The following is a 21,669-nucleotide window of genomic DNA, read 5'->3' as shown; positions in this document are numbered from 1 at the left end:
GACTTAACAGCACTGGAGGCGTTACTTGCCACTGATATTACCAGATGGATCAATTTAAGATCCGAGCAAGTCTTAAAACAAGCTCTGATGGGCTTCTGTGTTTAAAAAGGAGACCTTTAGCCATTCTGCATCCTTGTTGTGTTTACACATTCTCTTTCACACACCGCATCTTTAAATTGAATGGTTCACCTCCATAACCTATTTGTGATGGCGAGCATATAGAGCACTGTCCAAACACATTTTGGACAGCACATACCAGTGCACCAGCCTGAAGCCAGACCTTCACCTGGCAATATTTCCTTGCTTGTTTGGCTGTCTCCACAAAACCATCAGCTGCCCTCTCTTTTAGCTGTTTATCTACACAGCTAAGCTCCCACAGATCTTTAATCCTGGCTATTGTTCTTTTTAGATTGCTTCTGTCCTACAGTCGGTCAGAGCCCTCTACCTCTTTTGACATACCCCATTTCATTTGTAGTATAGCTATAACCATGGAAAGACTTGCCAGAAACAGACAAGAGTGGACAAGCTTCGTTGCTGCTTTAAACGTCAGAGGTGTAATGGGGGACTGACTAACTAACTAAAGGTGTAACTTGCAGGCGTTGGCTACAGTCAGAAATGATTCATGAAGAGATACGCAGACAGAACAGACACTGAAAGGAACAGCACTAAAGCTAGCAATAAGCATTTCCTGCCCCCAAGATCTAAGTCACATATAGTCCAACAGAACTAAACAAACCATCTGTAGTGGCGCCATTTCGTGACTTCCAGTAATGTTACAAAATGGATATGAATAGTCACCAGTACCATCATGGCTAGCATTTAAAGGGTTTAATAACCCCTGCACCTTCCCCCATCTCAAGCTCTTTCTGCTATGAATTTCTAAAGGTGTTTCATCTCCACATAATCAAATGGTACTTTCATCCAGGAAGTCTTGAGAGCAGTGATCCCCACACACTAAAAGCTAGAGGGGAGGGGGGATTTTCCAAGGTACAGATAGCAGTTGGACTGGATTCACAAAGAAGATTGTCTACAAGGGCAAACACAATATCTGTCCTTAAAAAGGAGAACAAGGAGGACCAGGTGAATTATAGACCAGTCATACTAACTTTGATACCTGGAAAGATGCTGGAACCAATTGTTAAACCATCCGTTTGTAAGCACTTAGGGAATAACAGGGTGAAAAGAAATAGCCAACATGGATTTGTCAAGAACGAATCATGTCAGATCAACCTAATTTCCTTCTTTGACTGGCCTAGTGAATGGAGAGAAGCAGTAGACAGGATGATTTAGCTGAGGTTAGTCTTGCTATGAGCAGGGGGTTGGACTAGATGACCTCCTGAGGTCCTTCTAACCCTAATATTCTATGATTTGTGATATAGCAAGGGCAGTAGGAGAGTGCTACTATTTGAGTGCCAGGAGGGGCGGGCAGGTGCAAGCCCTCCCACCACTAAAGGCTCCTCCCCCAGCTTAAGGGGAGGAGTGACTGGACCCAGGACTCAACTGATTTCGTGGGACAACAAATGAGAAAACAGGAAGGGGCGTGAGGGTCAAAGGGTCAAACGGAGGGAACCGGAAGAGGACACCAGGTAGAGGACCCTGGACAGCTCCCACTGCTCCCGGAAGGTGTCAAGGGAGCCAGCGGACGCCGCCCAGAGGAACTCCACCCAGATGCATGAACGGATGGAGGAATGGAGGGCGCCCCTCCCCCCCCAGCCAACCTCCTCTCCCTGGTGTTATAGATGGAGAGTGCTCAAAGGGAGGTATGTAACCCCCAGAATGCTCAGGACTCTGTTCCCTGCAGACTAGCTACAAATCATGATGGGGCAATTAGGAGCAGCTGAGGCCAATTAAGGCCCAGCCAGGTGCTTGATAAAAACCCTCTGCTCCAGCCAGACAGAGCGTGAGCTGGAGGAGTGGGAGTGCTGTGCTGTGGGCAGGAGTGCCGAGTTGTGTGAAGGAGCCGGAAGGAGTGCAGAGTGGGTGGAGAAGCAGAAAGGAGTGCTGAGGAACTTACCGGGCTCAAGAAGCCAGAAGGACAAAGGGGGGGAAATTAGACCAGGGGAAAAGATGGCAGCTATGAGTATGGTGCCAGCAGCACATAGCTACTACTCATAGGGCCCCTGGGCTGAGACCCAGAGGAGCAGGCAGGCCTGAGTCGCTACCCCCCCTCCCTGGGGAGACAGGGTAACTGGTGACGCCCTGGCCCACTACAAGAGGCAAAAGCACGAGACCCATTAGGGTGAAGCTGGCCGTTTGCCACAGATTCTATGATCTATCTTGACTTTGGTAAGGCTTTTGATGCAGACCCACATGACATTCTCATAAGCAAAGTAGGGGACTATGGTCTAGATTAAACTACTATTAGGTGAGAGATCAAACTCAGAGTAGTTACCAATGGTCTGCTGTCAAACTGGGGGGGCGTGTCTAGTGGGGTCCCACAGGGAGCTGTCCTGGGTGCAGTACTCATTAACATTTTCATTAAATGAGTTGGATAATGGAGTGGACAGTATGCTTATAAAATCGACGGCTGACCACAAGCTGGAAGAGGTCACTAGCACTTTGGAGAACAGGATTAGAATTCAAGACAACCTTGATCAACTAGAGAATTGGTCTGCAATCAACAAGATGAAATTCAATAAAGACAAAGTATTTCATTTAGGTTGGAAAAAATCAAACGCACAACTACAAAATGGGGAATAACTGGCTAGGTGGTAGTACTGCTGAAAAGAATCTGGGACAGTTATAGTGGATCACAAATTGAATCTTAGTTAACAAGGGGATGTAGTTGCAAATAAAGGCTAATATTCTGATGTGTATTAACAGGAGTGTCATAAATAAGACATGGGAGGTATCTGTCGTGCTCTACTTGACATTGGCAAGACCTCTGCTGGAATACTGTGTCCAATTCTGTGTGCCACTTTTTAGGAAAGATGTAGATAAAGTGTCCAAAGGAGAGCAACAAAAATGATGAAAGGTTTAGGAAACGTGACCTATGAGGAAAGGTTAAAGTAACTGGACAAGTTGAGCCTTGAGAAGAGAAGGCTTGAGAAACAGTCTTTACATACATTAAGGGCTGTTATAATGTGGATGGTGACCAATTGGTCTCCGTGTCCACTGGAGATAGGACAAGAAGTAATCAGCTTAATCTGTAGCAATGGAGATTTAGGATAGATCATAGGAAAAAAACAAACTATAAGCATAGTTAAGTTCTGGAATAGGCTTCAAAATCCCCGTCATTGGAGGTTTTAAAGAACAGGTTGGACAAACACCTGTCATAGATGCTCTAGGTTTACTTGGTCTTGCCTCAGCACAGGGGGCTGGACTTGATAACTTCTTGAGCTCCCTTCTGGCCCTACACTCTATGAATCTACAGGGACCCAATGCAGTAGATCTGCTCTGAGCATGCTTACTGGATCGGGCCCTGCAGGCATGTTAGGCATTTCTCCACCCTTCTTCTCCCATTCATGCATCATTCTGGGGCTCGGGTTCTGGACACCTAGAGCAGGGCTGCAGTGCATACACCCAGAGCAGGAACACTGGCACCTAGGAAAGTTTTACTGCAAAAATATAGGTGCTGAGTAAGTTTAGGCGCCTACAGGTTTTGACAGCAGCTGAGCAGGGGCTTTGTGAACCCCAATGGGGGGGCCTGATTCTGGGATTTAGTTGCCTAAAGTGGTAGTTAGATGCCTACATCTTTTTGTGAATCTAGCCCCTAGCTGCTGTTTATGCCTTTAAACAGCCCTCCCCTCCTCCACCCCAATAGGGCAGACTCTCAAAGGAATTTGAGTGAGTGAGGTGCCCAAATCCCACTGAAATCCAGTGTGGTTGGAATGCCTACTCCTCACAGGTTTCTTTGAAAATCTCAGCCGTACTCCCTTCGGAGCGCACTTCAGTGAGAGTTGTGCCTGAGGTCTACAAAGGTAGGTCAGCTGAACTACATCGCTCGGAGCTGGGAAAACTGTGACACCCTGTGTGGTGTCATTAACCTGACCTAAGCCATGATGTAGACACAGCTAGGTCCATCAAAAAATTCTTCCCTCGACCTAGCTACTCTGAGGAGGGGTGGATTTATGATCTAGCTACTGCTAGGAGGGGTGGATTTACTGCAGCGAGGGAAGAACAAATTCCATCTCTGTAGTAACTGTCTGCATTACAACAGCACAGCTGTAGCATTTCTAGCATAGACACACGCTGAGTGTAGTAGACAGGTCTGTGAAGTATATGCTCTGTATTTCCCCAGCCACTCAACAAGCAGTTGTGAAGCTGCTGATATTTGGTTGAGAAAGACGCACGGAGCAGGTCCTTGTGGAGGCAGACAGGGACAGATGCCCCCTCCAATGAGAACCTTAGCTGATTTTCACAGAATTTTGTTTATTAAAGTAAGGTTTCATCAATATACAGAACTGACCATTTTTTTTCCAGGATGAGTGACAAACATTTACAATTCCTATATATATGTTAACACTGTAGGTATAAACAAATAAAAGTTCTATATTGCTATTTTGTTTGCTGAGAAGCCACCAGTGAAACCAACTCCCTCAGCTGGCCAGTCAGCAGCATTTCTATTAACCACTGATGAACCAGAACTGCTTATTCTTAAGGTCCAGTGTTTTAAAATTATTGCTTATTACCAGATAAAACAGCAAGATGACATATTCAGGGTCGTTATTAAAAATCTCATATCACAAGCTTTATAGCAGCATACTTTTTTTTGCACAGTACTCATCTTTTTTCCATTTAAAATAACGCAGTTATGACGACCAAAGATTTCCAAAAGCGGCTAGTGATTTTCATTGCCCAACTAAAGATGCCTTAAAGGAGCCTGTTCCTCACAAGTGAGTGCTTAGCACACCCTGAAAACCAGTTTCCTCTAAAGTGTCAAATTGAGCATGAAACAGTGGAAGCCTCCGGAAATCACTAGTCGCTTTCGAAGGCCTTGGCCGATATGTTTACAAAGATCCAATGAAAAGGTTTTGATAACTCAACGTCACACATGCTTTGCAAAACAAGTCTTTAGAACAGAAGCTCACTGGGAACGAAACATGGAACAAAGATCCTTCACATCAGCACTTGCTTCATGCTTGAGTTACAGAACTCAGTCTTGAACAACCATTTTTCATTCTCAGGAGGAGAGATGTCAGCCGGAGGAATAGGATTTGATTTTCTGCTACCTCACCTGCAAGAGTAACTACAGGGCTGAATAAATAAGGAGGAATATTCTCCTCATGCAGCGCTGCCGCTGAAATGGGAAATTATACCCGCATCAGAATCTTGCCGCATCATTTGACAAGTGCAGTCCTTGACACGTGCAACGAAGTCCACTCAGAAACTTACTCGCCCGCTGCCTATTGAATGCTGAGTCCCCATGCCTTACCTGGGTTGCCGAGGGAATGGGGGAAGAGAGCCTCATTTACATAATACACAACGTAGCCCACTTTAGTCAAGGGACGAGAGCACCAGGGAGAGAGGCTGAATATACTTCTAATCAAAGGAGGTTTAAAAAAAGTCTATCATGTGTTCTCCTGACTACAAAGGACAATGTAGGGAATATACAGTTAGGAGATGCCACGGAGCAGCTGGAAATACAGAATTTTATACGTTGCTCTAACTAACAGCATCCCAACCTTTACAGCTATTAAGAGCAACACTTTGTACAGTGAGTTCTCTCCTCCCGACACGTGCCCATGTTCTTGCTCAGATACTGGTCTCTTATATTCTTCCATCCACAGGATTTGGGTTCATAGCAGCACTTACTCCTTTCGACTAGAAGACATCCCTGTATCAAGGCCTGCTATTAAACCCCACCAGATCCCTTTGCCCGGGCCACCCTCATGCTCCTTGCGCACAATAAAGTCATTTTACGTGGACACACTGCTCTTGTGAATCCACTCATTTCCTCCGAAGGAAAGAAATCCCGTCGCTTCAGCTAACCTCCGTGAGTGAGCCAGCTCCCGAGAGGAAAGGAAACCCAGCGCACCTCCTGCCCAGGCAGTCTCTTCAGGGTGATGGGGCGAGGATGCACTGCATTTCTTTCTGCTTGTCTTCTGCTGTCGCTGCATTGGGTCTCTTTGGGTATGTGACGCTGGCGATCTTAAAGAATTCATCGGCCGCATCCAGTGCAATAAGACGATCCTGTCAAAGTAATGGAGTCATCAGAACTGCCAGTATCCCTGACTTTGCCACAGTTTCCATTCAAAAATGCCCTCTCAGACCGGCTTAAAAAAAGACATGAGGCCTCATCCTTCGCTCTGTTATGCCAGTGCCATGTCTCAACAGAAAGAATGGCATAAACCTGGAGTAACTCTCAGATGAGTCAGGCTCATGGTCTACAGTGCAGAAATGTTTCTATTTGTGCCCAAGGGGGATGCCAGTGCAGCCCTGGAAAGGACACTCATGTCGGGGAGACTGAGATATACTGAGCTTTGATCCAGTGCATTTCACTACTCATGCCATTTTTGTGACCTCACTAGCAGAGACATAGGAGATTATATAAGACAGGAACATTTAGCTACCTACCACCACAAAGAGGTATCTCTCTGAGAGCTCCCAGCTGCTTGGGAAAATGTTTGTCTCCTCGGAGAGCTTTAACAGGATCTCCCGGGCTTTGCTCATGTTCTGAGAATCGCTGATGATGCTAAGTTTAGTCACTGATAACAGGGAGTCTGCTTCCTTCTGAAACCCTAGGAGAGATGATCAGTTCAGTTTAAATGAAAGGAACTAAATGTGGCAGGCTGTAAGCGGGCAATAACATTCCTGCAAAGAACCTACTAACCAATCCAGCTTTCTGCTAGCAGACAGCTCAGTATGTATTTGGAGGCTCTCTATTCCCCCTCTGCCCTGTGTGTTTGCCTTTTAGTGTTCTTAGTCTATACCCCATGACAGGAAAAAATACAGCGCACTTGGATAAAATGAACTAGCACTTCCTTTGGGCAGGCTCCTCTGTGTACAGTTGCTATAAGGTGAACGGGAGGCCACCGGTGAGATAAGCTGTAAAATTCGAGGCATCCATTATGTTTTCCTGATTTACTTGTGCGGATTCAGTCTTCGCCTGCTCCCTGTGTGTATATAGAGTGAGTACAGTCAATATAGGCTGGGTGCCTTGCTCTATTCATGATCCAGCAAGTCCCAGTGCTAACGGGAGAGCTGAACATATTCAGCACCTCTCAGACCAAAAAAACTATGGGAAATAAGCAATGCTGCACAAATAAAAGCGCGGGTAGTAGTTTGGTACTGAAACAGTCAGCACTAAAAAAGGGTAGCATCTGTGGGAAAGAGAGGGACTTGGAACGTAATCTCCATGACCCGTCCATAGCCCCAGCCCCAGGAAGTTTGTGGCTGCAGCCGTGAGAAAGATCCTACTGATAAAGTCTGTCCGGTCTTGTGGTTAAAACATGGGACAGGGGAATCAGAAGATCTGGGGTTTATATCTGGTTCTGATATTAACTTCCTGCATAAGCCTATCAAATTACTTGCTTTGTGTCTCAAGGTTCCATCCCCCACCAATCTGTAAAACAGGTGGAGGATTTCTTATACATCACAGGGTGTTAGTGTTTGAAAAGGATTTTGTGCTAGTATAGTACCTTACATCTAAAAACCTCCCTGTATTATTGTTCTGTAATAAGTGGTACGTACGAGCTAATCCAGTCTGGCTGATAAAGGTTAACAACGATTCACAGTTTAAGGGCATAAGATTCCCTCCATCATCATGTTTGGGAAAACAAATTCCTTTGGTCTTAGTGGTTGTGTCCTTGCAAAAGCAAAAAGCCCAGGAACTGACACGTGAGGGATCCCATTCCCCTGTGCCCTGCTCTGAAGATGCAGTGCTCACGTGGAAGACTGAGTACAAATCACCGCGTTCCTGATGTGCTGGAATTTGGTACCTGTCTTGCCCGTATGTCAATAACTACACAAGGCCATGGGGACTCTTGCCCCACATGTCACTGCAGTTTCCTCCAGAGGACCAGCCAGATGTGTTTTGATCACAAGGTGGATTTTACTCTTTCCAGGACGGCTAGGCAGAGCAGTGAAAAGGAAAAGGCATTACCCAGTAGTTTTATTTATTTAAACCCTATTTAAATTTCCTTACAGTTCTTCTGATATGTTGGGTATTAATCAGAGGAGGAAAATGGATCACTTCCCATCACTTTTATCAGAAAAAGATTTGGGAAAATGTATTTTTAATGAAAACGGTGTGCTCTCATTTTCAGCTGTCTTGCTCTTAAAAATACAGTATACTCCCAGTTGTCCAAATAGCCTGGGGGACAGGGATTTTATTTGGATAATCAGCAGGAGTTCGGATAATCGAGGGGGCAGGAGCCAGCCAACCAGCCAGCAGCAGGGTGGCCTTCCCCAGGGCCTTCTCTTCCCAGTCCTGTCTGGGGGTGTCTGTTCTGCCCTGCTCCCTCACTCCTGTGACAGCGTGGCTTGAGAAGTCTCCCTGCACTGTCACAGGGCCGGTGACACCGACTCCTGCAGGCGCAACGTGTGGGATGCAGCAGAGACCTCCCAGCCAGGACTCTGTTCTGCTCTGCTTTGCCCTGCAAAGACAGCAGACTCCCCTGCACCCTGCAGGGATTGGGTGTCACCGACCTCTGCAGCTCCACTATCATGATGCTGCTCGCTCACTCCTGGGACAGAGGGCTCCCAGTTCGGCCAGAGGAGTCAGCTGGCAGCAGGGTGGCCTCCCTCAGACAGGGGCTCATCCTTCTCCTCACAGTGCTGGCCGGGGCTCTCTGCTCTATTATCTGATCCTCTGCCTTATCCAGATCCCTTCCTTCTCCCCCCAGCAGGAGAGGTAGTGGGGGCCAAGGAAGAGATCTGGATAATGTGGCAGTTTGGACAATAGGGATTTGGATAAGTGGAAGTATACTGTGTATCCAATCATGATGCAGGCATTAAACAGATGAACACTGCATGATGTGGTGGGGCAGAGGGGATACCCCTTTCCCCATCTGGTGGAGCACCTACCGCCACTCCTTGTAACCCCCATGTAACTTTTTGACTAATAGACCCATATGGAGTCTACAGAGCCAGTGGTCACACCCCTCCTCCAAGCCCACCCACCCCGGAGCTGCTGCAGAGAACCACTGCACAGTACTCTTTTGCAGGGGTCAGCAGGCTGGGAGGGAAAAGACCAGTGTCCCTCTGTGCAATCTCTTTCCAACTGCATCCCTCTTCAGTGAAGCCTTGGTGGCTCTGTCATTTTGCATCTATGAACAAAAAAAGTGGGGAGGGGGGCGAAGGAGATTACCCCCAGATACGAAGGCCTCACTAAAAGCCTTTGCTGAACAGTTGGGCTGCTGCAAATAAATAGCCATGTCCTCAAGTTTACCTAAATCTTCCAGGATACGCTTCCATCTGCTTCTCACTTCCCTTCGGATTTGCCGCAAGGCATAGATGTCATAGTTCAGTTTTTGCCATTTCTGCAAAGCAACGAGAGAACAGATTCAGCTTTCTTCACTCTGTACGGCCCATCCCACATGGCTCTCTTCAGTGATTTCTACTCCCAGCGACGCTCCTCGCTTACAGCGTGTCCCACTCAAAGATGCATAAAAAAGTCACTCACTCACCTCACTCGAGAGATCTGTTGCCAGTGTGGATTTAGGGGCAGAACTCCTTACTTTACCAACTAAGTTTTTACTATTTTAACCTTTTTGCCACTGGAGTCAATACAGCTATGTGAGAACAGGCAGGATTTTGGCTCAAGCATTAACATAATTAACCACATTCTAATCACAAGGCCCAGTGAAATTGCATTTTAAAGTATTTGCTCATCTTTCCACAGCATTCAACCCACAGCTGGTTGGAAAGTGCTAAGTATTGTAAGTGAAAAAATGTTGAAACAACTTTTTTTTAAATGAAGAACAGAAAGCTAAAATCCACAACACTTTTCTATTTCTGTTGAAAAAACAGAACATTTCCATCCTCCACCTGCCCCCACCCCCGGCAATTTTTTCATCAAAAAACAAATGGACCCGAATGTTTCAGCCAGCCTCAGTTGGACCCAGTTCTTTTCCCACTGAAGTCACTGACCAAACTCCCATTTATTTCAGTGGGAGTTGTTAGGTTGATTATCTCAAAACATGGCCACGCTCTACTGAACACTAGTTAATGTTGGGTTTCTTTGTAAATATAAGGAGTTTGTATTCTGCTCTGTTACACTGGTGTAATCCCTGAGTCTTCAAGTTATATTGGAGTCATTGAGGAATTTAGTCTATAATTATTGAAAATGTTCCCCATGATTTATGGATCCAATAGCTGAAAATTGACTCCTTGCTTACATGGGGAAAAAGGAATAATCTAGAAATACAACCCAGCCCTCTGATGGATTCTGCAGTACTATCCTAGGATGGTGAAAAAGATGTGCTGGAGGGAAGTGGTTCATTCCCACTCCCACTCAGTTGGTCTAAAGCCCACCAGAAACCCTAGCTTTTCCTGGCATGTGAACACACAAAAAGATATTCCTGTGAAGATTTCTTATCTAGTTATACCATACCTTCCATTGCAACTTATTTTCCCATGCTTGTAACTTCCACAGAAATTGTACCTTTTGCTTGTAATTTTCCATGTTTGATCACAACTCATGGGAGTGTTTTGTTTTATAAAGTTTGAACATAACCCAATGACACACTTCAGTTATGCAAGAGCCAAATTTGCAGAAGAGCTCAGCTCCCATTTAGGCACCTAAATGAAGATTTTTCAGAAGTGCTTAGAGAACAATGGAAATTGACCCCTTTAGAAAACCTAGGCCGCTATTATTTAAATAGCAAAAAAAAGCAAGATTTTTGTTTTGTCCATGCTTAACTCAGAAATGGCTGATGTTTACAAGCCAGGACTTGTCTGAATTGAGGACTAATCTTCAAGCTAATTGAAAACACTAGTTAAAGTTAAAAATGACTGAACAACTCGCTTTGCATATGCAATCTCCATTAAATTTAGAGTTATTATGCAATTTGTTGTGCTGAGGAATACAAAGTATCGGTGTTCTTAACGTCATTTTGTACTAATCTTTTAATCTGGTACCCCACACCTGTGACTGTAAAAGGACTGGAACTGTAAAAGTGACATTAGTATAGCTATTTGTGTGTTAGTGTTTAAACTGAAACTACAGAAGATTCCCCTAGTAATCACAGCACTCCCACAGTGCATGTGGCCCCGTTCTGCCCTCTGATATAGTTATGTGATTGTATAGTTGAGGTTGAGTTGGACCCATTAGTTACTATTTTACATGGATACCTTAATGTACAGTCATCCAAAATACTCTGCCCTTAGCTGCTCCTGATATATATTACTAATATAAACACGTCAAATGTATACCTGAAAGTTAGTCCATTTTTCAAAGTAGAAGCTATGTAAAATTGGCACCATGGGGTGGATAGGCGTCAATCTTTTTCATCTCTTATTTTCCTAACTAATGCACTGAGGACTGGCAGTTACTCAAACTATGTGAACTCAGCCTTGGGTCAAAAAATCCAACTGGATTCTTTTCACCTGATTTATCAAATCAACATAATAAAATATGTTCAACAACCCATGTGCAATCCCACTGTTTTCCAATTATGCAATCAATGACACCTGTGCAGTCTGTGGATTTGCACACGTTAAGTGACTGGTAGTAAAACCTTTGATATATAAGCTGGGGTTGAAGTCAGCTCACTCTCCTAGTTGTGTTAGTTCTCTGTCAAAAACGAGTAATAAACTTATGTGATCAATCACTTCATTCCAAAGGACCTGTTCCAGTTACTCATAACTTTCATCTTTTGGGCTGTAAATTTCCAAGTCTGATCTCTGCTCGTAGAGGAAGATTTCTGGAAAGTTTAAGCAATGATGTTTCATTTTCTCTCCAGTCCCACCCACTTCTCAACAACCACTCCTCCTTTAAAAACAAAACAGACAACTCAGAAAGGCACAAAGCCATCTACAGGATGACTGTGAAAAAGGCTGTGAAAAATCAACACCTGGAAATTTTATTACAATCCAAACCAGTTAAATTACATATTAGAGAACAAATCCATATATTTAATAACCGTTACAGAAGAGACAGTTGTCACCAACAGCCAATCAGAAAGCTGCAGTGTATATCTGACTTTCTAATCCCATTTCACCATTGTAAGAAAGAGTTACAGACAGCTGTATACAATGTACCTTTCCCTGCACATTAGTATACATCTTGTTCATTAACATGCCATTTTAATTAAAGTAGTTTTCATATGTTCTAATTTCCAGAAGTTTAAGAGCAATTAACTAAAAGTATAAGCACGTGTCTGGAAGAATCAATTAAAGAAGGATGTGTTATCATCATGATAGTAAAATGCATTATGTTGATAACTTGCTTACAATTACACAGGAGGTCTGCAAGAGAAGCTTGTGATTTTAACAGGTAATTACTATATAACTTTTAAATGCTAATTTAGCTTTAAAAAGGTGACCTGCAGATATCAGGACCATGTCCCATTTAAAAAAAAAATTTAAACAGGCATTAATAACCTCTTGAAATATTTGTTTTGGTTTTTCCTAAAGTCTGCTTTTGCTTACATTTGCTCCAAAATAACAAAATTGGTTTTAATTCATACCAGGTTAAATATTTTAAAAAAACCCAAAACTTCACATTGTGTCCTATTTCGATTGAGTATGTTGGGATTTCTTAATCCAAAGTAAGTGTCCACACCACAAACTTGCACTGAAATAAGAAAAGAAGGTGTGAATTAAAGCCAATCAGGTATTTTGATCAAATTTCTGTGTAGAAAAGTGCTACGTGCAGATGGAGTGTTGGGTTCTGTTTGCTTTTTTTAAACCTAGAAATTTCATTGTTAGCAGATTGGACTGGACAGTTGAAGTGGGCTCTCTCTCTCTCTGCTCTCAATTGACAGGTCACACGTTTTAATCTTTCACATACACAACGTTCCTTTCAAGTGTTTTTTTTAAAGTTTGGAATTAAAACAAAACAAAACAAAATTCAAAAATCCCATGTGCTCTCAATTGCTTGGATTTGTGGCTCTTGTAAGGGCATAACCTTGCTAATTCTCCAGCCCACCCACCCATCCCCCAGAGTCCTGCAGCAAAAACTCAGAAGAAACATGAGAGTTTAAGAGAAACTGAAAAAGTAGAAATTCCATCATGTGGAACCATACTGACACCCCCGTCTGTCCCCCCAGAGTCATCAGCAAGGTTGAGATATTTAGATCCACTGCACTGAGCTACAAGAGCAACTAACAGCAGTAGTAGGCAGTTATTTTCTATTTGGACCAGCCAGTACAACGTGATGAGACACTCTTTGCCTCTGGGCTTCACAGCTATTTACTAGACTGCAGAGGAATGCTGAGACTCCAGAATCCTGGGTTCTATTCCTGGTTCTGGAAGGCTGTGTGCTCTAGTGGTTCCAGATCCTTGTGCCCCAATTCATCCTCAAAGTGCTTTCTCTGTTCTCCCCCTGCCGACCTTTGGTCCCCTGCGCATAGCTCTGACACCTCTGAATTCCACTCAGACTCCTCTTCCGCCTCGGCACCAGCAGCAGAAGCACTGAAGACAGAGAATCTTCATGCTTTCGGTTTGTGTCCAGAGCCACAGTGGCTCCCAGCCAAAAGGAGGCGGTACGGCAGGGAAAGTCCTGCTCAGACCCGGCAGCTCTTGAATGCAGCATGATCAGTCACGATGGGGGGATGGCACGTGCAGAGTCTAGTTGGCACATAGGAGCTGGGAGGTGATGGAGAACAGGCTGTTCACAGATGTCACCGCCGTTTCCCCTTCTCAGCTTGTAGAAACTGAGATTTTCAGAAGTGTATAACTTGGCCAGATTTTCACAAGCAAAGGCCTGTCCCTGGCACCAGCATAACTTTCCTGCCAAATATCAAGTCCCTGGTGCAAAGCTCAGGGCTGTTTGAGTCTCTCAGGGAAGCTACTGTAAGAAATTGGAATCAGCTAAACAATTTTCCCCCTCCCCCCATCTCCCACATACACCCTGAAAAACAATTAACCTGAGGCATACAAATTTCAGCCTGAGCTGTTACAGTCTGGCAAAACTAAAGGCAACAGCAAACAGGGTCTTATAATGGAATATTGCCCTCAATACCAGCACTTCCTAAAATGACTTGTGACACAACACCTGTGTGTTACTAGGAGACAAACTGAATGGGATGTTTCCATATTGCACCTCTAGCACAGTCGTACTTAGAGCATTTTGTGTAATTACTGTGCACACCTACGTGCTGGAACGGGAAAGGACCTTAGGTGAACTGAGTAGAAGGACACCATGTTCTTCCGCCAGTGACTCAAGACATCCGGCTATCAATCATATTTAGAACAAGGTTGGGCGTGGTCCATAAATTGAGGCTCAGGCAAGAAAGGATGAAGACAAGAATGTGTCACTAATTTTCTCCTGACTCACTAACAAACTCTCTCACCTTCCCACATCAGGAAGGCAGGTGGGTGCGGCTGCTGCCTCCTTGTGTCTGTGCTAAACTAAATTTACAGGATGGAGAAATCCATTTTACATTGATAATGTATGAGAGTTGCAGGCAGAGATTTTCAGATTAGCCAAGTAGGGGATTTAGCCACACCTGTCCACTGAAGTTAATGGAATTAGCATCTAAATCCCTTAGCTGACTTTGAACACATCAACCTCAGTTTTTAGCACAGTAGCAAACAGGTGCATTATTCTCTTTGCTCATTACTGGGCAGTCACCGGCCCTTGCTGCCCTTTCTCCATGTTGCCGTCTTGTCAATATGCCAACGTGTGACTCAAACTGAACTGAACTCCAGCACAACACAGAGTCACGGGCACGTGAGCCAGAAAAAGAACCAAGAGCAGAAACAGCACTGTGGTTATGATCACACCTGCGACACTGGGGACCAAGAGAGCCATCCCCCACAACTGTGGCACCCCCAGAAGTTTACAGGTTGGGCTCACTTGTCCCTGGGGACAGGTCTAGTAAAGAGTGGCCCTAAAATCACGGACAGCAGAAGTGGCTTACGGCCACTTTCTACATGCGGCCCCACCAGCTGCACTGAGTGCTTCTCAGCCCCTGCTGTGGATCTGGCCCTGTGAGTATGAAGCTGGTAATGTCAGAGCAGAGCTGCCAGCTTCCCACTCCTGGAACTGGGCAGCTACAGTGTGTGAGAGTACTAGCCACAAACATTTAGCAAGATCCTCAATCACCTGCAGTCTAAAAGGAAACTAACTCCGAACGGATTTCACAGACTCTGAACACGGAACAGCTCAAGTGGGAACCATGACCTGACCCAAGATAAGAAGAGGACCTAACCCCTCCTATTGCCTGCCTCACTGATCTGAATGCTATGAAGAAATCAAGCCATAAAACACTCACATTTCTCACTCTGATACATCGCCCATTGACTCACACGTAGGCACTATCTACAGTATTCAGGGTCAGAATGCATCTCTACTTAATGTAGTGTCTAACACCAACATGCATTTAACCCTAACACTTCCTGTAATACAATCATTATCCAAGGTGGCATTATACAGTTGAAAGTGATTTTTAATTTCACGTGTTTTCTTGGCCTCAGTCTAGTCTGAATTCTTGTATCTGAATGATGGTTAGAAGTCAGCATTTTCCTGTTTGCTTGGCACAATCCATGAAAAATAATCGCATTGCAAAAATCAGATGAATTCACTGAGCTGTACTGGCTGACCTCTTGCTGACTATCAGACCTATAAGATCAGAACCTAGTTTCCTAGATATGCAGCATCCTGAAGAAGATTTCTATCCCAAAGAAGCACAAGTCAGTTTAGGCCCTAATCCAACTATTCAAATCAGTGGAAAAAAACATCCACTGCTTAATTGAGAACTGGGTCAGTCCCTTGAGGTACACTAAAAAAGCAACCCTTTAAGTAAGTCACTTTAAGGCTTCATTTAATTGAAATGTTCTTTTGTACCTACAAACCACTGAAATGACTCAAATATTTTAATTTGCTTTTAACAAATATGGTTAGATACTTATGCCAAAAAATAACGTAAACCCAGCTCCGAAGGTTAGATTCCTAATTAGAAGTGGCCTGATTTTTAGAGATACTGAGTGTGGGCATTCAGTATAGCTCTGGCCACTATTTAAGCAACTAACTCCCCAGTTAGGACCCAAACTTTAGGCACTCGGGTTTGAAAATGTTGGCCTCAACTTCTCTGGTTACAAACATGGTGAAAACTGGCTGAACAAACCATTTCTATAGTTTCCCTGCATGCAGTCAGTAAAATCATGTTGGCAGCATTCCAGGTGAACCATTTGTTTTCCCAACTATAACTAAAGGAACTCCTCTGAGATTATGATTTTGAGTGAGAGAATCACTGATGTTGATAGTCATGAATTTAGATCCGGAGAGCAAGGCAAATTCAGATCTGCACACAGCAGCTTATACTGCTTTTTCCAGCCTCTACCCTGGGAGTAGAAAGAAATTCTTCACTCTTAGCCAGGAAGAGTACTGATGCTGTTCACCGGTCAGCAAAGCAAAGCAGAGGCATTTCCCCTCCCTGCCACCTTGGAGCCTGAAAATGGCCTCATTGTTCCGGTTTCGCACAGGAGCTGATATGCCATTTCCATTTGTTCTGAAAAGGAGAGGATACCGTAACAACCCGGCAGTCCTCTCTCTTGTGATGCAGCCTGGACACTACGGTGTTGAACTCTGTCTCAGTAAGACGAGAAAGAAGCTGATTTTTAATTGAAAAAGATACTGCAGATTGTAAGTGGGAGCTCAAGGGGAAGTTTACTGCCACCTGGAGAGCAAAAGCCCAGCTTCCCAGTGCGAAGCACTTACTGCCCCAATCTACTTTGGCAGGGATCCCTTGGAATCCTGCCAACACCCTCATGACCCAAAGTATTAACAAGAAAGGAAGGAAGGACAGGTCTGTGGCTCTCTGACCTCCTCGTTAGGCAAATAAATTCTTAATAGACACACTGGTTGCTCATCTGAGTTGAAGCCAATAATTGGTTTCTATTATTAGGAGCCCTGGATGGGTGGGAAGTGTTTGTACCATATTATTTTATACTAATCACCCAAAAGCCCCTGGTCCCTTTCTCTTTACCTGAATTTTAAATTAACAGGGACCTTGCTACTGCTAGTACCCTTCAGCAGCAATGTTCATTCAGGTCTGTCTGTAATTGCACTTAGAATTATTGGGCCAAATGTAAACTCAGAGCAATTTCATTAGTGTCAAATGAGCTCCTCCTGATTTACACCAGTAGAACAGCAGAATTTGTTGCATTTGTCTGTTTTGTTTAGAAATTAGCCTACTGCTTTCTTTTAAAAACTTTAATCACGGAATGATTTCATTAACATTTAAAGGATATAGCACAGGCAGCAACTTCCCCTCCCCCCCCCCAAAATACACCTTCCCTGCCCTCGGGAGATAATAGCTTAATCTCACCTTTACACAGAAACTGCTCCTCAACAGTAACTGTGGTGCGGCTAGGTAGTGGTAGATTTTTGTAGCTGTCCAAAGAGAGCTGGACAAAGACCAAGTTATGTCAAATTAGCTTCGGACTCCTGTTTAACGGCTAACAGAGGAAGTTAATATTAATATGGGTTGGACATAACTAGTGTCCTAAAAGTGAAAGGTCGCACATCTTGTTACAACCTTTGAAGCCATCAAACCTGCCCAGCTGATGAATTAGAGGGTGCACATGCCTACAGTCTAGTCAGAATTACTATATACTGTGAGCTGTCTGTTAAACCATATGCGCCTCAGGAGTGTAATGCCCTTCTAACATTTTTGCTAACATTACCTATTATAACTCTGGATATGTCTTTATCTGTATAAGTGTCCAATCCCTTTTGAATGTAAAGATAACACACAAAAGGGCTGAAACAAGACTGAAGAGTTTTTGTAAACAACAAAATCTGTTAACACACAAAAGCATGACCATGAGAAAACGCTTATGAGGACTGCTTCCTGTTTTCCCAACAATCCTGCAGAAAGCAGCTTCTTTCCTTTAGGAAATTAAATTGGTTTTGCTCCTATTAAAATTAAACACATTGAACACCTTCCCCTAAATTCTGGCCATTTTAATTTCTTCACCTGTTAAATGAAGCAACAGACTATTAACTTAATGATGGATTCATTTCACTGCTGCACGGCCTCAAGCGAGAGCAAATGAATTTAACACACATGCTTTATTTGTAACTGAGACATGGGTTGGGGCAGGAGCTGTGACATGTTTCCTTGTCAACCTTTGTGCAGTAGCAATCCCAGCTCCCAGTGTTGACAGTTAGGGAGGAAGTGACAACTCATTCTTAGAGAATGGGTGGGAAAGAGAAGACCCTTTGCCAGGTTAGAACACCACAGCTGGTGGCAAATGGAAGAAGAGGAAGGGCTGTGCCACCAGAGCACAAGTTAGCAGAGAGGCAGCATGGTCTAAAGAGTGAGGCACCGGAAAACTCGATTCGATTCTTGGCTCTGCCTTTAACCTGCTGTGCGACTGTGAGCAAGTAACTTCACCTCTTTGTGCCTCTGTTTCCCCTCTTACTTCTTGTCTATTCAGATTGGAAGCTCCACGGACAGGGACTGTCGTCCTATGTTCCTGAACAGTACAACGGGAATTCGGGCTTTGATTGGGGGGGTGTAGTTGCTACTGCAACACAAATAATAATAGTACAAAGGATGCAGGAGGTCCTAGCTTGGCCTAACAAAGCTTTTTGAAAAGAACCAAATGCCAGCATAGTATCACTAGCATCGCATCCCACCCCTTTCCTGTACCACCCCTCCGACACACCAGTGATTCCGTGCATCTAAACTCCAGAGTGTGTTTGGATAAAGCCAACCTTTTGAGCTGTTTCTGACTCCCCAAGACCCCGCAAATAGATTGTGGCCACCACATAGAACTGCAGCTGTCCCCACGATAACTGGGGAAACTTTAAATAAGGACAGGCTGCAAAAGAAACATGTCTGAACTTTAACAAAGGAGGAGACCTTTGGAGGAGCATGGTCTGAGTGCAGCAGAAACCCCTGAAAGGACAGAAGTTGCTCATGGATAAGCTGAAAACACTTAGCACAGCTCTCCCAAGTCCAGAGTTTTCATCCCAGCTGTGCCACATTGCACAACTTTGTCTCTGTTTCCACTGCTTAGTTCAAAGCACTGCAGAAACATTGACTGACTGATCCTTGTACCACTCATGCTGAGTAATATTATTCCTATAAAATGATGTAGGGAACCTTACAAATGGTAGCCAAACCCTTCTCCGATGTTCAGCCACTTACAAATACCACACCCCTTCAGAAAGCAGATATTAAAACTGTTTCATTTGAGAGGGAGGAAATTGCTTCCAAATTCTTATTGAATGATAAAATTCAGCATCCAGACATGTGCTCTTGACTTCAGTGGAGCCATGACAATTTACCAGCTGAAGATCTGATCTTCTGAGTGACTTACCACCTCTCTGGGAGGGAAAAACATACAGACAAACCCTGAGAAATATGAGCAATGTTGCCTTTGGTCAGTCCTGGTTTGGTTGATTATATACTAAATGTATCAGAGCTCTCATACCTTCACTGAACATTCATCAATGGTGAATCTTTAACAAAGATGTCCTTTCTCCCAAATGTTAATTGGACATTGAAGTTAAATGGGTGTTAGCAAAAGAAATCCAAACATTTTAAAGCAGATTGAAAATCCTCACTCTCAACTTTCATGACCTTTAATGTTGCCACTTCATTAATTCTCCAGTTAGTCTTCCAGGGCAGATGGAACCTGGACATTTAATGTGATAAGAGGGGAATTTTTTATTTTTTAAAAAGCCCTACCTGATTCTTTATCAATCACAGAGGGAAAAAAAGAGGACAAGCCTATTCTTCTTCCTTTGTGGGTCATCTTTAATGGTGGGGTTGGATAATGGAGATCAATAAATCCATTTATTAAACCATGGCTCAACAAATTTGTTTTGGAGCTAGGAGCCAGCCCAAAAATTACGAAGCCAGACAACATGGGCTCAACAGTGGGTCGCCCTGGCCAGAGCGCAGCAGCCGCTCTCCCCTCCCGGCCCCACCCCTTTCCCCGCCCCTTTCCCACAACATGGGCCCAGCAGTGGGGCGCCCTGGCTGGAGCACAGCGGCCGCTCCCCCCCGGAGAAATACTAGATGCCAGACGGATTTCTAGGCACCATCGCGACCTGGCGCCCAGGGTTTGTCGAGCCCTGTATTAAACAATCTGTTCTTACAGATAACATTCCAAGTTACAATGCGGTCACCCAGGCACATGCTGCCTGGTGGGCCACAAAGCTCATTGTTATTACTTGTGGTAAGTGTGCTTCAACCAGGGAAACGACATCAGCACAGGAGAGGCAGGATGGACTGTGGTCAAAGCACTCATCCGGATTCTATTCCTGGCTTCACTCAGACTTCCTGTGCGATCTTGGGCATGATACTTATTCTCAGTGTCTTGGTTCCCTAGATGCAAAATAATTTCCTCCTTTCCCCCATGCATATGGTTGTACAAACTATGCCAGTGAAGACTAGAGAAAAGCCTTGATGCAAGACTAAAGAGCAGCACATACAATGACCAGTGGAAAGTATAAGAACTGCCACAGAAATATGGTTCTAAAGACAGCGGTAGTCCAAGAAGTAACCATAGCTTCTTGCATTAATTTTCTGTGCTGTCTTAGTGCTCTAGCTTCCTCCCCTCTGCCAGTGCCATCCCTACATCACTGGCAATAATCACATAACCCCAATCAAGGGTTGTCAGCAGCCCTGGGACCAGCTAGGCAGACTCAGCAACATCTTGAAATTTCACAAGATTGTACCACTAGACTGTAGCAAAGGACAACCAGACAGCAGACAAGATGCTATGCCATGCCAGCTGCAAAAACATTACGTTCAAGTAGTCATCGTGTTGGCCAACTCAGCTCTTCCCAAACTGTCTGTCCCAGGCAGTAAGCCAAAGCCATCTGTGTTAGATTCAGTCCACACGGATCCCGCGCTCCCCAGTTTATAGCAGGGGGCAGAAGATGCCTGAATCAGTTTATACACATCCACAAACACACACCCTTATAGTTTAATGCTGCTGCCTCTCAAAGGCAACTGTTCCAATATCAGATCAGTATCGCTTTCCTGGAAATCTCAATCTCAGGCCAATGAATGCTCACAAAGGGAAGTGATGACTAATTGCATGTATCATAGACAGCTTGCGAGAAAGTGTGAGTTCCGTGTTAGCAGACACACATACCAGCCTGCCTTGCTGATCTGAACACTCAGCTGTTCAAATATTTACCTGGAAAATTTCCATGGAATCTTCAGTGCAATGTACTAAGTGTTTAAATACCAGATTGAAATGGGGAAATCCTAGGAATTCAGTATAAGCCAGACTGGCAGAGAACTGGAAGCTGAACAAAAAGTTGTGCCAAAAAGAATACAGACAGATGCTATCAAATACTCTCCTCCTGGTATAGAAACTTCCTAATTAGTAGGCGGTTTTCTTCACACTTCCAAAGCAATCCTCCATCAGAGCTGTTTCTTTATTCCCTTGAAGTTAATTTGCAGTGCTGTTCTCAGAAGTTTTATTTAGGAAATGAGGTCAAACAGCCTAAAGATTAGCAAACAGGGGCCCAGTTTTAAACTACCAATCCAGACCTGTATTGCTCCAGCGTTCAGGGGCTGTTCTGATCTGGTGATTTGGTTCAGCCCATTGGAGACATGATCGGTTGCAAAATTTGGATCTGTGTTCATA

The 21,669-nt window shown here is 44.2% G+C and overlaps 1 protein-coding gene across 1 annotated transcript in view; it reads right to left on the bottom strand.

Annotated features, from left to right (window-relative positions):
• Positions 1–4,351: 4,351 nt before the first annotated feature.
• Positions 4,352–21,669, bottom strand: part of MREG (melanoregulin) — a 34,401-nt gene continuing 17,083 nt past the window's right edge. Inside the window, exons 3-5 of the mRNA XM_067548696.1 lie at positions 9,332–9,422; positions 6,517–6,680; positions 4,352–6,132 (exon numbers count right to left, since the gene is read on the bottom strand). Coding sequence (XP_067404797.1) covers positions 5,998–6,132; positions 6,517–6,680; positions 9,332–9,422 — 390 coding nt within the window. The 3' untranslated portion in view covers positions 4,352–5,997. The remainder of the gene's footprint in view (positions 6,133–6,516; positions 6,681–9,331; positions 9,423–21,669) is intronic.

This window comes from Emydura macquarii, unplaced genomic scaffold (assembly GCF_026122565.2).
Source record: "Emydura macquarii macquarii isolate MOO-44397 ecotype Brisbane River unplaced genomic scaffold, CSIRO-AGI_Emac_v2 contig_1253, whole genome shotgun sequence".
NCBI lineage: Eukaryota > Metazoa > Chordata > Testudines > Chelidae > Emydura > Emydura macquarii.
This window is presented reverse-complemented; position numbering and strand designations above follow the sequence as displayed.